Raw genomic sequence first — 15,618 nt, 5'->3', positions numbered from 1 at the left:
TATTCTTGGCCCCAAATGAGAAGAGAACATGCATTATGTACATCTTCTGAATATGTGGTATACTGAAACATTTAAGAAAAGAGAAAATGAAATGCATTTTTCTGTACATTTTAAAATAACCAGCTAGCACCGAAGCTTGAACTCTGCTTCCTAACATCCTTCATGCTCTGCCAGATGCAGGCACGAAAGAGTCCCTCAGTACTTCCAAGTACAGATTTCTTGATGCAATTCTGCCTGCCTTATAACTGGCGCTACAGGAAAAAAATCAAGACAGTAGATTTAAGGGTTTATTTCCTCTCTATACATAGGGATTTATATAGACTCCTCAGAAGTGAAAATTGTTCAAGGATGATGTTTTAAATAATACTGGAAAAAAGAGAGACTACTTTTGGTCTCCCCAACACATCATTCATCCTGAAATTCTCCTATCCATAACAACTTTAGGTGAAATCAAGGCAAGCTTTTTTTTTGCTCCCTTTGCTTCACTGGAAAACTCTCTTCATCAGTTAAGTTTTTAAGATGTATATAGGCTTAAAAAAGAGAGGGTGGGGACTCTATCAGTTTGCATAAATTTTGTACAGATGGTTCCCATGAGACCAGTGAGAATGCCACCGTGGAAGATTTGCCAAAATACCTTGTTTAAGATGTGCCATAAATTCTTGGATTGCAAGTGATTTTATTTATTAGGCAATCATACTGCCTCCACTTAAATAGTAACTGACACACTCAGAGCTGAAAAAGTACATCAGTAAATGGATTCAATGTATGCCTTTATGAAAACTTCTAAAAGTAATTTCCTATCAAATAAGTACCTTAGAGTGTTGAATGTGCCAAGTGTCAGAATTTTGTTAAAATTCAAAAGGAGTCAAGTACAGATTTTTCCTTGAGAGTACACCTTGATTAGCTACATGAACGGAGGCATAAGTAAGACACAGCTCCTTGTCCCCACAGTAGAATAAATTATTTCAGAATTAAACACAAATTTAAATTCCACAAAGTGACATCTTTTTGGATATATGCGACGTACCCAGGAAATGATGTATTTTCAACACAGTTTTGAGATTAAATGATATTTAGCTATGCTTTCGCATTCACAACAAGCTGTCCGCCTGCAAATTTCTTTTTCTTTTTTTAAATGCAAGAAAATACTTAAAGCTGCTCTAGTAGAAGTTTATAATATTTTATATAAACATTCTTAACTGATCTGTTTGTAAACATTTTAATGGTAATTCCTTCAGCAAACACACAATATATTCATAACAAACCACACAGCATTTGATGTTTTCTTCATAAATCAGCTGTACCTAATGCAATTTATCTTTTAAAAGATGTTTTTGACTAAACACAGCTCTGAGTCGCTAAGAAATCCACAAATAAGCACCTTATCTCTTTAATGACTTGCTTAGGCTTCCCTATATTTACTGCTTAATGATCGGAAGCATTTAATTTTCAAAGTTTCATTAAAACCCATCTACGTAGCTGATGGATAAGCAATAGTGATTTGTGATAGAAGATGAGGAAACCATTAACCTACATAGGTACCAAGGAGAAAAGTAAACAGAGAAGAGAATACTTTTTTTTTTAAGACAAGTTTCTCCTATTTGTCATTATTAAACTCCAGAGCATCTGTTCCAGGTTTGATCTTCAAAACGGATATGAGGCATTGCCGCCTGGAAATGAAAGTCTAAGATAAGGTAGGATTCTTAAGAGATCTTCATGAAAAAAAAAAAAAAAAAAAAAAAAAAACCCTAGGTTGCCATTTACTGGGAAGGGGAAATCAATACGAAGACCTAGAAACTTGTGGCGAGAGGACATTTTCTAGGTATAGGTCATAGTTTATCAAGTTGCCTCTTTTGCAATGTAATTTACTTGCTAATAAGACCAACCAACTATACCTGAATACTGTGTTATCATCAAAATGTGATTTTAAAATTCTCTCCTCATTTCTTGTGTGCTGGAGGTTTGCTGGTTTATTTTTCCCGAGCGCGGAGTGGGTAGACAAGGTCGATTTAAAAGAAAATCAATGGTTTTATACTCCTCTTTATTTAAAAAACAGGCATCCCAAATGCCACAATGTGCCATACCCGGAACACGAAAAGGTATTTAAGAAGCAGGCCTACCGTTCTCATCATCTGACTTATTTTCGTTGTCAGAATCGGTCAAAGTAAGGGCTGAGTTCTCACGACTGGACAGGCCGGAACTGCGTCTGGATTTTATCCCTCTCCCCCACAGTCTGATGGCGTGTTCTGGAGACATCCCTCCCTCTGTGTCGGAGTCGGCGTCAGACCCTGTGCTCAGAGAGTAGCCCTGGTGAAGGATCCCCATGTCAGAACAGTAGCCACTTCGGTGCGGGGAGGGCTCACAGATTCCCAGTTCCGCAAGGGTGAAGTTAGTTCCTAAGGTGACAGCAACAGAGAGACTGATTACAAATTGTGAAATGCCTTACAAAGTGGAAATTTATTCTTACAAAGAGCAGACAGGTGGTTTTTCCCACCCAAAAAAAAAAAATATATATATATCTACCAGATTTCCATGGTATACAAGAATACATGAGCAAGAGTATTTAGGATATTGGGGTAAATTGGAGAGCAAAAAAGTAAACATCTACGATTACTTTTAACCCTAGGCCAGAATGCTCAGATTTTGTTTAAAAAATGTTACAGCATTTACTGTTGTCTAGGTAGCACATGTACTGAAAAAACATGGGATTTGTAATAATTGCTAATATATACCAAGCGCTTACTTTGCTCTGGGCATCTTTGGTTGGGCAACTTCTATTTTATGTTTTTAAGTTTTACAGCAACTTTATGAAGAAGATAATATTATTTTAATCATTTTGTAAGGAAACTGAGGGACAGAGGAACAGAGAATTTAAGTGACTTACCCAAGGTCACACATCTAGATTGTAGCAAAACATGGATCTGATCCTTGAGCAGTCTGTCTTCATGTCAAAGAACCTTAATCCTCCAATAAATGTGAGTGGTGGCCAGGAGACCTGGGTATTGGTCCCAGCTTCCCACTGGTAAGTCTCATTGTGGCAAGTCTCTTACTCCTTGAGCCCCAGTTTTCTCATCTGTAAAATCTGGGTATTAATCTCTTAAATTCCTCTCAGGATCACTGTGTATCTTCTATGTGATAATATACACCAAAATTTTTTTAATAAACTATGTAATGTATTATTTAAATTAGCATCCTCGGGATGAAAAGTCAGTCCTTACATTTTTAAATGATATCAAACAATGTCTTCAGCTTAAAACCACAAGTAGGTTTCACCTATGGAGAGTGAATGTGTGCATGAATGGGAAACGGAAGAGAATAGACTTTTATTGACCATTTTTATGTTACCATATGTTGGGCATGGGCAGACAGTGTATAGGCTTTAAATCTCATTTAAATATCATAATAGCCCAGCAGTTAAGGCGTTGACGATTTCCAAGGTCATGCCTAGGCAAGTGGCAGATCCACAATACACCTCTAATCTGCAGATTCCAAGCATCTGCTCATTCTACAATGTGAAATGCTCTGAATCAAAAACCAGTCTGGCAACATTTTGGCACAGTGAATGCTCTATCTATGTACTTCACTCTTACAGCTTCTTACAAGACATTTTAAGCTTTCAATGCAAATTAGATGAAATCATGTGGTACATTCTATTTACTGACATATATAGCTGATTTTTTTTTTTTTTTTTTGGTCTTTAACCAAGTTACAGACAATGGGGGAAAATGCAGTGAAGAAATGCAGTTCCATGCTATTAGCGAGACAAACCTTATAAATAACACCAAATCCATGGTTTACTTTGTATATACTGATTATATTAGGGTCATTCCCTATCAATCATATCTCCAAACTTACGACATAACTACTCTATGATACTCCTCATACATGGCATCATTTCTCAGCTTTTATTTTAAAAAGTGTTTGCAACTGTTTGTATTAATGTAGTGTGACTTTAATTTTAATATTCTGAGGTTCTACTTTCCAACTTCACCACACGTTGAAGTTCCATAGTCTTTAGTTAGCTGTGTAAATGGGATCAAACCCAATTTTATACATAATTGCCTCTGCAGAGTGAAACCTATTCATTGGAGAGCTAACCCAAGCAGAACTTCCTGTAGGGATGGGGTGATTTCCTGCTTACTGGGCAGGGAAGAGGAAGTCCTCACCACCACCAGCATGGTCCTAAGTGCTGTTATCTATTCCCTGTGCATATTTTATCATGTCTGAGATCCCTTGCCCAGGTACTCTGTTCCAGTTAACATGGTTGGTACTTAGGTATTTTCTCATAATTGTACACCAAAATGTTTATTTTAGTTTCAGTAGTCTATAAAATGAAAGTTAAGTTCATATATGTCTGATGTTACAATACTTTTCTGTTTTTGTTTTCTCATCTTCAGTAAATGAAGGGTCACTTAATATGAGCATTCCCCCATCTTGTTTCTAGAGCTCATGTTTGCTCTGGACAGGCAGGAAATACATTGTTTCCTTTTCCTATAATAAATGAAAACAAGTCAAAGGAAAACACACATGTTTTTATTCCATATGGAATTTTTAGCTATAGGATTCCATTTGAAATGGAGTGTGTATGTATTAAGGCAACTTTCCTGATGGTTTTCCCACATCTCATTATCTGGAACTAGTTTCAAAGACCTCCTCAGGAAAAGAGAAACATCTGTGTGAGGAAAGGAAGCTTCAGTTTTCAGAGCATCCCATGTGCTTTTCAATCTGGGAACGCAAAGTAACAGGCAATACGCCTAGGGCATGGAAAGCCATGGAATAAATACAGTCTTCTTCTTTGGTTATCAAATTTACTTGATGATAAGAAATTAAAATATTGTTTTTTCCTGTTAAAACAAACTTGAAATCATCATAAATCATTTAAAATTAGCACAACTTTTAAAGTAACTATAAATGCTGGAAAACAGCGTACTTTAAGAGTTTCAACTTTAAGCTTATGGCCCCATAAGCCACAAACAAGCAACACTGTAAAGAAAATTGGAGATGAGGTACTGAAGTCATTGGGAAAATTAACTATGTTTACACTGGCTTATAGGAAGCCAGGTTTTAGTCTAAATTCAGAAAAGTTTCCTCAAAAATACTACCTTCTAAACTCCTTATAGTCATTTTCCAATAGGACCATGGTCTCCCAATGCTACCCTTTCCTCACAACTCCTAGTTTGGTACCTTTTGTCCTCAACTAACTCAAAAGAATAGTAATCTTATTCTAAGTACCTGGGACAGATTCTGGCCCAAGACATTTCCAAGTTTGCTGGCTTAACATATGAAGCTGGCAAGCCACATACACAGTGGAAAGGAAAAATGGATCTATCATTTATTAAATCATTCAACAAATATTTATCGTTCCTAGTACTATGCTAGGCATTGGGGATATAACAGTAAGCCTTATAAAAATGGAGCCCATGACATTTACAGTCTAATTGGGAAAGAGACATTAATCAAAGAATCCCATAAATAAAGTACAATTTATACAGTGATAAATACTATATAGGAAAAGGACAAGGAGCCATGAAAGGTCATCTACTGGTCCGACCGTTCATCCTTTCGCAGCTTGGCCAGCAGATGTTCATCTAGCAGTATATTTACTACTTGGAGGGACTCTGAATTTACTCCAGGAAGTCATCAGGCCCCCTTCAGTGTGCTCTTACCAAATGTTCCCAAACATTCCCCTATATACACTGATTTCAGACAAACATTTTTCACGTAGTTTATCTACAGCATAAAACTCTCATGTCATACTCTTCTGCTCAGAATGTAAACAGCATAGGGGAATTTTAATACCATGTCAACTTATTGTTTTGCACTTACTTTGCTCATTGATGGAAGGTTGATTTTGCTTTAATTCATCTTGTATAATTATGTCTTTATTAAGCTCCATGGCAGCTTTGAATGGAAGAGAGAGACTAGTCATTGTGTGATTCTCCAAGCTAAGATTTCTAGTGGAAAGCAGTCAACATTTCTTTCCTTCTTTACTTTCTTGCAGAAGATAGAAAGAGTCATCATATCTCAGTATTCATGAAACATATGTTTACCTTCTATCTGCCTCCAGTGTCTCTGATACTGTATTAAAGTGGATGTGGATGATGTTTCAAACTTATTTCATCTCAGGTATGTGTTTTATGGTCGATGCCAGTGAACCGCCCAGTGTGGCCCCACGTTACATCATCAAGGCCAAGGTCGCTATTTTTATTTTAAAAATCCATATCCGTATTTTAGAATTTGAGTATAATTTAGGATGTTGGGAGATAAAATTAATGTCTAAAACTGTTAGGTGACTAGAATAGCAGAACACAAGTGTTTAAAAATAATTCTGTTGGTAAATCTCTTTGTCTTTGAGTTGTCTTTTTCTTGACCATAACTTCAGTGTATAACCCAGATCCTTTTCAGAACTTTTTTTGAGAAAAATTTTGCAAGAGATATAAAAAATCAGCCTCTGACCAACTAGTTTTGTTTGGGGACACAATTCAAAGGAAAGATAGGGCAGCGTATTGTGATCATGGCTTTATCTTCTAAGTTTTTACCAACTTCTCACACTTTGAAATAACCTTTAACTAGGAGAAGCACATATGTCGCTAAGTCAGAATTATCATGTCATGGTAATACCAGGGAATACAAATAGCACTGGAAATGTCAGCATTTGAACAGATTTTCTACTACGAGGGCAGGAAGATAAAAGTTAACTGTAGTAATAGGGGAGTACAATATAGAAAACTTGTATTACCTAAATGTTCAGTTTGCGAGTCCCCTGAATTTAAGAGATAGAATTCTATACACAGGAGCAAAAGTTGCTACAACATGAAAATAGTCACTAATGATCACTTCTAAGATTAATCCCCACCATACCAACCCACTTACTGCTAATCTCTTCTCATATCAAACAGCCTATCAACATCTGTATCATTAGTTAGTTGTTGATAACAGAAAGTAATATGGTGCCAATATAAGTCTAAGTTGTAAAGCTTGTGAAGATGCAGATATCCATGAAGTCAATACAAGTAATGCTAAGAAACACTAGGATCATAAGCAAGGCCACATAATTACCATGATCTAACAGAATTAACCTGTGAACAAGAAAAAAAATGGAAATGCATATTGGCATGATTACGGTTTCTTCAAAAGATGACTTGACAGACTTCTGGTTTTGGATCAAGATAGAATTCCCCATGCCGTTCTACTTGTCCCACTAAGTACAGCTAACCGCCCTGAGGAGTACATAGAAAATCTACTTAGAAAGAGTTTAAAGGGGGTCTAAAGAAGACAGTGCTATTATTAGGATCCTGGGACCTGAGAAAAGACATAGTTGTGAGTTCCCTGGGGTTTATTTTTGTCTTATGTATTCCAGACCTGGTGTTGGAGAAATCTGCAAATTAAAAACACTAGTGGAAACAGGCAAAATAAGCCTAGAGTAAAGCCTACTGTAAATTAAGGGTCCTTCCTTACATCCACAGACACCCCAGGGTAGAATCAAGTGATAAAGCAGAATTTCATCCTCATCCAATAGGAATGAGCCTTCCCAGACATCCCACAGGAAGGCATCATTGGTGGCCTTAAGGAGATCCTGGACTTCCATCCCCACCCAGTGGTAATGAAGCACCCCTTCCTCTCCCTGATGGTGTCAGAGAAGAATTGATGTTAAATTTAAATTTACCACCGCTGAAGAATTCATGGGGGAGCTATAAAGAGGTGTCCCTCTCTGTCTCAGTCGCGTTGGTGTCTGCAGGATCCCAGTGAAGGGTCTAATATTTCAACTTGGCTCGGCAAGAGAGCATCCTTTCTCAATCCATTCCACCACCCACTCCCCTACCCCCCAGGCCCTGCTTTGTCAAAGAAGGGCAAGTGAGAAACTTGGGACTTCCACCTCCATCTGGCAGTGAAGCCTCAATGTCCCATTTTTCCTACTGGCTTGGTATCAGAGGAAGCTTGCTGCAACAGAAGATTTAGGTAAGATCCAGAGTTTCAAAACACAATATTTCAAAAAGCCAGGACACAATAAAAAAATTAATCAATCACTCATCATACCAAGAATCAGGAAAATCTCAACTTTGAATGAGGACTGATAACTATTTAAATAAAAGGTTAATGAATAGTCCTTAGGAAAATTGATGAATTCATCCTTTTTTGCAAAATACAACTCTCTGTGATCATGCTGTGAAATTCAAATATAAAGTGAAGGATGTATTGTACATTCATGCAATTCTGCCATAAAATGTATATTATGCCTTGCACAAAAACTATTATTCTTTATCCTTTTGCATAATTATAGCATAATTAGAATAATAAATTGTATTAAACATTAAAATATACTTTTGATAATCAATGTTCTTTTTGGAAGATAAAATTAGAATAAATTATTTTTACTATTTGATATGAAATATTGATTCTTTTTTTAACACTGATTCCATTTTTAAGTGGCCTTTTTCTAGCATCATTACCCTAAGACAAAGAGAACCTCTTGTAAATAAGCATGGGTCAATTTTCCTGAGCAAATGTTAGAGGTTTACACCTTTAAGTCAGAAATGAGTATGAACTCCAAATTTTCCAGCAAATATTTAAGAAAATGGTATCAATTATAATAGTATAGTTCTTTTTTTTGTCACAGTAAGTGTAGTAATTTGATCTGATACCCTAAGTTTTTGCAGCAGAAAGTTATCAAGAAAAATATGGCAATTATAAGTGATAAAAGATAACTTTTATTTTTGATTAATTGAAAATAAACCACCAAATCGTTACCTTTTATTTAGTATCAATATCTTATCTTGAAATTTGAGAAATCATTGATATGTATATGCTACAGAAAATGATCACTTACCAAAAACTTACCAATATTATCTAAAATATTATTTTTAAGCAATCTAAAATCTATATATCTATAAATACATTGATAACAATTTTGGGAAAACCACTGAAGAAACTACTTATGAATTCTAATGTTTTATGCTTGTGTATATTAAAATTCTTCATATAAACTCCTTCTTGATGCCCTTCTAAAGTTCATCTGATTTTACATATTCAGATATTTTTCCAAATGCTGACAAGACTGTTCATGAAAAATCCTATGGCTTAAAAACTACAGAGGAGTTGTACATGCATTATTATTCATAAAAACTTAAGCCAAACATTTATATTTCAAAAATTCACTTTAAGAATAAGAATTTTCTTTTATGTATAGTTCCTAAAATACTAATATTTTGATATTTCTAAACTTTCAGATTATTTTAAACTCTACCTAAAGGCGTGATAGGTCACAACTTTCACAATTTTTAACTAGAATCATTCCAGTGTAAATAAATACATTCTAAATCAAGGAAACATCAAAATGGTTAGTGATGGGGCGCCTGGGTGGCTCAGTGGGTTAAAGCCTCTGCCTTCAGCTCAGGTCATGATCCCAGGTCCTGGGTTCGAGCCCCACATCGGGCTTTCTGCTCAGCGGGGAGCCTGCTTCCCCCTCTCTCTCTGCCTGTCTCGCTGCCTACCTGTGATCTCTATCTGTCAAATAAATAAATAAAATCTTTAAAAAAAATGGTTAGTGATGACAGGAGAGTTTCCAATATCCTTGGTTTCTCTGTAAGCTTTATAACTTCAAAGAGAAAGGTGAATGTGGCATTCTCCTATGATATGGTGGCATTTTCACTGTTCCAGCCTGAACAAAGACCGATTTGGAACACCCAAAGCAGCCACAACAAAAGGTTCTGCTGAACAACTGCCAATTCATAAATAGAAATGAAATACCCAGTAACCTAGCTAGCTGGAGATTCTTTTCTGCTGATGAAAATTTCAACAAGATAAAAATTGAATTCTGGTATTAAAAACTATACCTATCAGTTACCCTGTGTAACAGCATTACCAAAGTGTAGAGTCATCTGACCACGTGGGACTCTGCCTCTTCAAAAAAACCTTTTTTTTTTTTTTTGATAAATAAAATAAATTTTGGATAAAAAAAAATAAATAAAAGAACAATAGTGAATTGGCTGCAACAGTCTAGCTGTCCTGTTTGGGAACAGCTACTAGATTAGCTTACGTTTATTGAGGACTTCACAGTGTGGCAGGCACTGGTCTAAATGCTTTCAGGTACAGTTTTCAAATTAATGAGGACGACAGCCCTCTAAAATTGTCACTATATAGGCTAGAGTTAAAGTGGGAATTACAGAGTCTGTTTTAAAAATACTTGACCATAAATTCTTATCTTCTGAATTATATCTTCAGAATATCTTCTTATCTTCATAATTATATATTCTGATGAGTCTCCATTACTCTTTTATAAAATAAACATAAAATAGCACCCTCCTTCATAGGGTTGTTGTGAGCAATGAATTAGACAAGGCAGGCAAAAATGCTTTTTAGAACATTCTCTGCCACAGAATAGCCTTAAAACAAACAAAGCTAGTATGATGATCATCAGTTTACAGATGCAGAAACTTTATTTATTTATTTTTTAAGATTTTATTTATTTATTTGACAGACAGAGATCACAAGTAGGCAGAGAGGCAGGCAGAGAGAGAGAGAGGGGTTAGCAGGCTCCCTGTAGAGCACAGAGCCCGATGTGGGGCTCGATCCCAGGACACCGGGACCATGACCCGAGCCGAAGGCAGAGGCTTTAACCCACTGAGCCACCCAGGTGCCCCCAGAAACTTTATTTTTAAATTATAATTATTGCAATTTAATTTATATAGTTTATATTTTAAAATTAAAGTTTATTGTAATTTAATTTTACAATTACTAACATTGTCTATTTTCTCTTGAGCTCACTGGGGACAATCAATATTTCTAGGACTACGCTCATTTCATCTATGTTTTCAAATGGATTGGCACAAAGTTATCCAAGTATTTTCAAATCCTTTTAAATTTCTGCTAGATTAATAGCATGTTATCCTTATTTTCATTTTTTTTTTTTAGATTTTTATTTATTTATTTGACAGACAGAGATCACAAGTAGGCAGAGAGGCAGGCAGAGAGAGAGAGGAGGAAGCAGGCTCCCCGCTGAGCAGAGAGCCCGATGTGGGGCTCAATCCCAGGACTCTGGGATCATGACCTGAGCCGAAGGCAGAGGCTTTAACCCACTGAGCCACCCAGGCGCCCCCTTATTTTCATTCTTGACATTACTTATTTGTGCTTTCTTTTTAAAAATATTTTTAAAAATTTTTTGAGTGCAGTTGACACACATTACATTAATTTCAAGTGTGCAGTACAGTGAGTCAACATCTCTGTGTAGCTATCATATGTCACCATATAACACTATTACAATATCATTGATTATATTCCCTATGCTATATCTTTTATTCCCACAACTTACTCATTTCATAAATGAAAACTTGTATCTCCCACTCCCTTCCCTTCATTTTGATCATCTTCCCTACCCTGTTCCTCCTGGGGGGGGGGGAACCATCAGTTTGTTCTCTGTATTTATAGATCTGATTCTGCTTTTTGTTTATCATTTGTTTTTTAGATTCCACACATGAGTGAAATCATACCGTATTTGGTATTCTCAGTATGACTCATTTCACTTAGCATAATACCCTCTAGAGCCATCAACATTGTCACAAATGGCAAAAACAAAAACTCATCCTTTTTAATGGCTATATAATGTGTGTGTGTGTGTGTGTGTGTGTGTGTACCACATCTTCCTTATTAGAGATACCATATGATCCATTAATTCTACTCTGGGAATTTACCCAAAGAAAATGAAAACACTAATTTGAAAAGATACATGCATACCTATGTTTATTGCAGCATTATTTATAAAAACCAAGGCATGGAAGCCACCTAGATGTCCATCAATAGATGTATGTATTTTCTTTCTTTTAACTGGATTGGTTTCACCAATGAATCTGAGAAGAACACATGCTCTCTAATTACTGAGTGTAAGATTCCAAATATGTTAATTAGACCAAATTATTAAGCATGTGTTTAATTCCTCTATATGGTACTAATTCTTTTCTTTTCTTTTTCCTTTCCTCTCTCTATTTCCTTTCCCACCTTCACATGGGTTAATATTTTTTTTAATTTCATTTTAATTTTTCTATTGATTTTTAAGTTATCTCCTCAAAAAATTTTTTAGTTGTTTCTCTAGGGATTATAATATGTATGTCATATCAGTCTATTCAGAGTTCTAATGTTATATACTGTTCCCTCCATTTCTGTGCATTCATCATTTTTCTATTCTAAACATTTCTCAGTCATTGCCTCTTTAATGTTTACTTACTTCTATACTGTTAAACTAAGTATTATTCTTCTCTCTAAATGTCTCTATTATATTTTTAATCTCTTTTCTCTCTGTCTCTTGCTAATTTCTTCTTGCTATTTTTTCCAGCTGACTAATTCTCTCTTTAATTGTGCCCAATCTCATATTTACTGTATGAAGCCAGTTATTTTTTCAACAAATATGTATTTCATTTATAAAACTTTTATAGCTTTTTAAGTGTTTCTGTTCAGTTTTTCTATTAAATTTGCATATTATACATTTGAAAGTATGGATCCTGCAAATTATAATGTTTTAGGATTTCAGAGATGAAAATTGGTTGTTTGTTGATTTGCTTGCTCTTAATTATGAAGGTTTTTCTTATGTACTTAATTATATTTATCTTAGCTGACACTGGTTTAATTTTCAAAAATCACAAGGGCCTCAGATGAAGATTTGTGTTTGCTCTTGTCTAAGACATATGGTACTATTAATCACATATCTCTTTTAGGATTCCTGGTTAATGCAAGAACCTCAGTTTCATGTCCCTCTTGCTCTAAGTCCAAGGTCGAATGTCCCAAATGCAGGTCTAATATCAGTCCTTGCTCTCAGTGAAGACCTACCAGAAGCCTGTAGTTCAATCTTCAGATTTCTGGCTTTAGCTCATTTTTGTTTTTTATTTTGTTTTATTTTAGCTGATTGGAGATTTATCTTACTTACTGTGAGGAGATATATATATATATAGATAGATAGATAGATGATATTATATAGATATAGCCTATATATATATATATATATATATATATATATATATATATATAGTTTTGATCAAGCTATTCAATACTCCTATGTTTCAGTTTTTTCAATATAAAATGGAGGAAATTATAGCAGTACTTGCCTCATCTGGTCATTGTGTCACAGAGCATATATATATTTAGAATATTCCAGGACAAAGTCAAAAGTCAATAAATATTAACTATTATTATTAATATTACCATTAACACATTATTAGTAAAAAAAAAGCACAAAAATACAAAATGATCGACATGATTCCCTTTTCTAATTTTTCATACCTCTACACAAACAGTATAGTTTTCCAATTAAACTGTATATATTTGGATAGATTAACATTTATTCCACTAATTAAGGTAACATTCTAGTTTCTGGGTTTGTTTTTTTTTTTTAAGATTTTTACTTATTTATTTGACAGAGAGAGAGACAGTGAGGGAGGGAACACAAGTGAGGGAGGGAGTGGTAGAGGGAGAAGCAGGCTTCCCGCTGAGCAGGGATCCAGATGCGGGGCCATGTGTGGTTTGATCCCAGGACCTTGAGATCATGACCTGAGCTGAAGGCAGATGCTTAATGACTGAGCCACCCAGGTGCCCCAACATTCTAGTTTCTTAAAAGAAAACAGAGAATATTTGATTTGTCAGTAGAGACGCTACCAACATTAACTAAAATTTTGACAAAGACATGACATTTGCATTCTCGGCATTCATGAAAGTCCGTCTCTATGGTGCACTGGTATTTTGAAAACATTTTGACTTTCCCATCACCGAAGGATTATTCTAGATCTCAAGAGTTAATTAACTAATCTACAATTTGACATCTAGTGAGATGGATGGATGGCAGTCTATCACCAGGTGAATATATGTATAGCAGACATTTTGCTTCAGTAGCTAATCAGAGTCTACTCTGTAACCACAAATATTGGGGAGAAATGTTAATGATATACTCTTGTTTGTAAATCAATTCCTTTAAATCAACTGCTTCATTACCAATTATTGCTAGGATTTAGATACTTGTCTAAAACTATGTTAAGCATCCAGGCACAGAGCTTGTAGAGAATGGCAAGACCATAGTTTCCTAGTGCCTGTTAGCATCATTAAACAGGGAGAGGATAATTGAAACTGAATCAAGAGTTTTCCTTTTCTTCCTTTCCCACCTTGCTTCCTGTGTTCCAAACACATGTCGTAGGTTACAAGTACATGTAAAGACTTAATTACATTTAGCATCTGGCAGCTGTTGACTTACAGAGAGTTGTTGAGTCACATAAACTCAAAGTCAAAAGGAAATTCGGGAATAGAAGGCAGAAGCTTGCTCAATGGAGTAAAAAAATCTTATGTCATCACAGCTGAAATACTCTACCATCAGCACTATTATGTTCATGGTATGAGTGATGCTGTAACTAATCAGTTTTAGCAATACCAGAGACTAACTTGCCACTAAAATATACCATTCCCGATGTGGTTAGAGTCATCAGCTAAAGGGCCTTACAAGCATTGCTTTTAACAAGTGATGGATTCACTCACATACAATGGAGACAACAGCTTAACAAGGACTTTAACATACATATATAGAGGCATCAACTGGGAACTCTTTAAAAACAAGATCTTCACACTATCCACTCAAAACTGTCACCAAAGTTAGATATGCCAAGTAGGTTAGTTTATACACTGCTTCTTTTTAGAGGAAATAAGTCTCCTGAGAAACCAACAAGAGGTGGTCCAAACCTTTAATACTGGTTGCCGTTTGCCACATATTGGCAATTTTATGAGTAGAGAATTATCAGAAATATCTGTCCTGGTCTTAATAGAGATAGACCTCAACATTCAAATGTGAAGTTACAAAAGCATAATAAGAAAAGTATAATGAGTGCTATATGTTGTTTTTGATACATAATATTAGCAAGATAAGTCTGAACTGGAAAAACATACACCAAATTCTTCATAGCAATTATTTCTGGCAATATAGAGAGAAGAATGCAATGACAGGGGAGGGAATAGAGGAAGGAAAGAGAATTTGAAACAAATTTGACAAAATATTAACACTTGTTAATTACAGGGGATGAATACTGTGTACTTTATTCTCTATGCTTTTCTGTGAGTTAAAGTTTTTTCTAAAAATTAAAATAATTGAAATATAGAAGTCTTGGACAGTCTATTTTTAATCACTTAAAATATTTGTAAAATCATAATTTTTCTATTAAGTCATGTCATTCAACATTTTCATGGTTACATTTTGAAATAAACTACAAAGAAATACCTCCACTTGCATGTCTATTTAACTTCTAGACAATAAGGAATAAAATGTAACCAATGGATAAATAAACTGTGATACACCATACAATGGAATATTATTCAGGAATAAAAAGAAAAAGAGCCATCAAGCTATGAAAAGACATGGAGGAAACTTAAATATATATTACTAAGTAAAAAAAGCCAATCTGAAAACTCTATATATTGTATGATTCTAACCAAATGACATTCTAGAAAAGTCAAAACTTTGGAGACAATAAAATGATCAGGGGTTGCTAGGGATTGAGCAGGGAGAGATGAATATGTGGAACACAGACAATTTTTAGGGCAGTGAAAATACTCTCCATGATATTATAATGATGGACACATGTCATTTTACACTTTCCC

At 35.1% G+C, this 15,618-nt stretch overlaps 1 protein-coding gene across 4 annotated transcripts in view; it reads right to left on the bottom strand.

Annotated features, from left to right (window-relative positions):
• Nucleotides 1-15,618, bottom strand: part of TENM2 (teneurin transmembrane protein 2) — a 1,307,492-nt gene that overhangs the window by 847,799 nt on the left and 444,075 nt on the right. For 2 of the 4 annotated variants that reach the window (XM_047731060.1, XM_047731061.1), the window contains one exon: nucleotides 2,121-2,396. In XM_047731060.1, the coding sequence (XP_047587016.1) occupies nucleotides 2,121-2,396 (276 nt within the window). Of the gene's footprint in view, nucleotides 1-2,120; nucleotides 2,397-2,884; nucleotides 3,058-5,826; nucleotides 5,888-15,618 lie in introns of those variants that run through there. The other 2 variants (XM_047731063.1, XM_047731062.1) reach the window with 2 other exon arrangements.

Source organism: Lutra lutra, chromosome 5, assembly GCF_902655055.1.
Source record: "Lutra lutra chromosome 5, mLutLut1.2, whole genome shotgun sequence".
In the NCBI taxonomy this organism is placed as follows: domain Eukaryota; kingdom Metazoa; phylum Chordata; class Mammalia; order Carnivora; family Mustelidae; genus Lutra; species Lutra lutra.
Note: the sequence above shows the minus strand (reverse complement) of the source record. Positions and strands in the feature narration are given on the sequence as shown.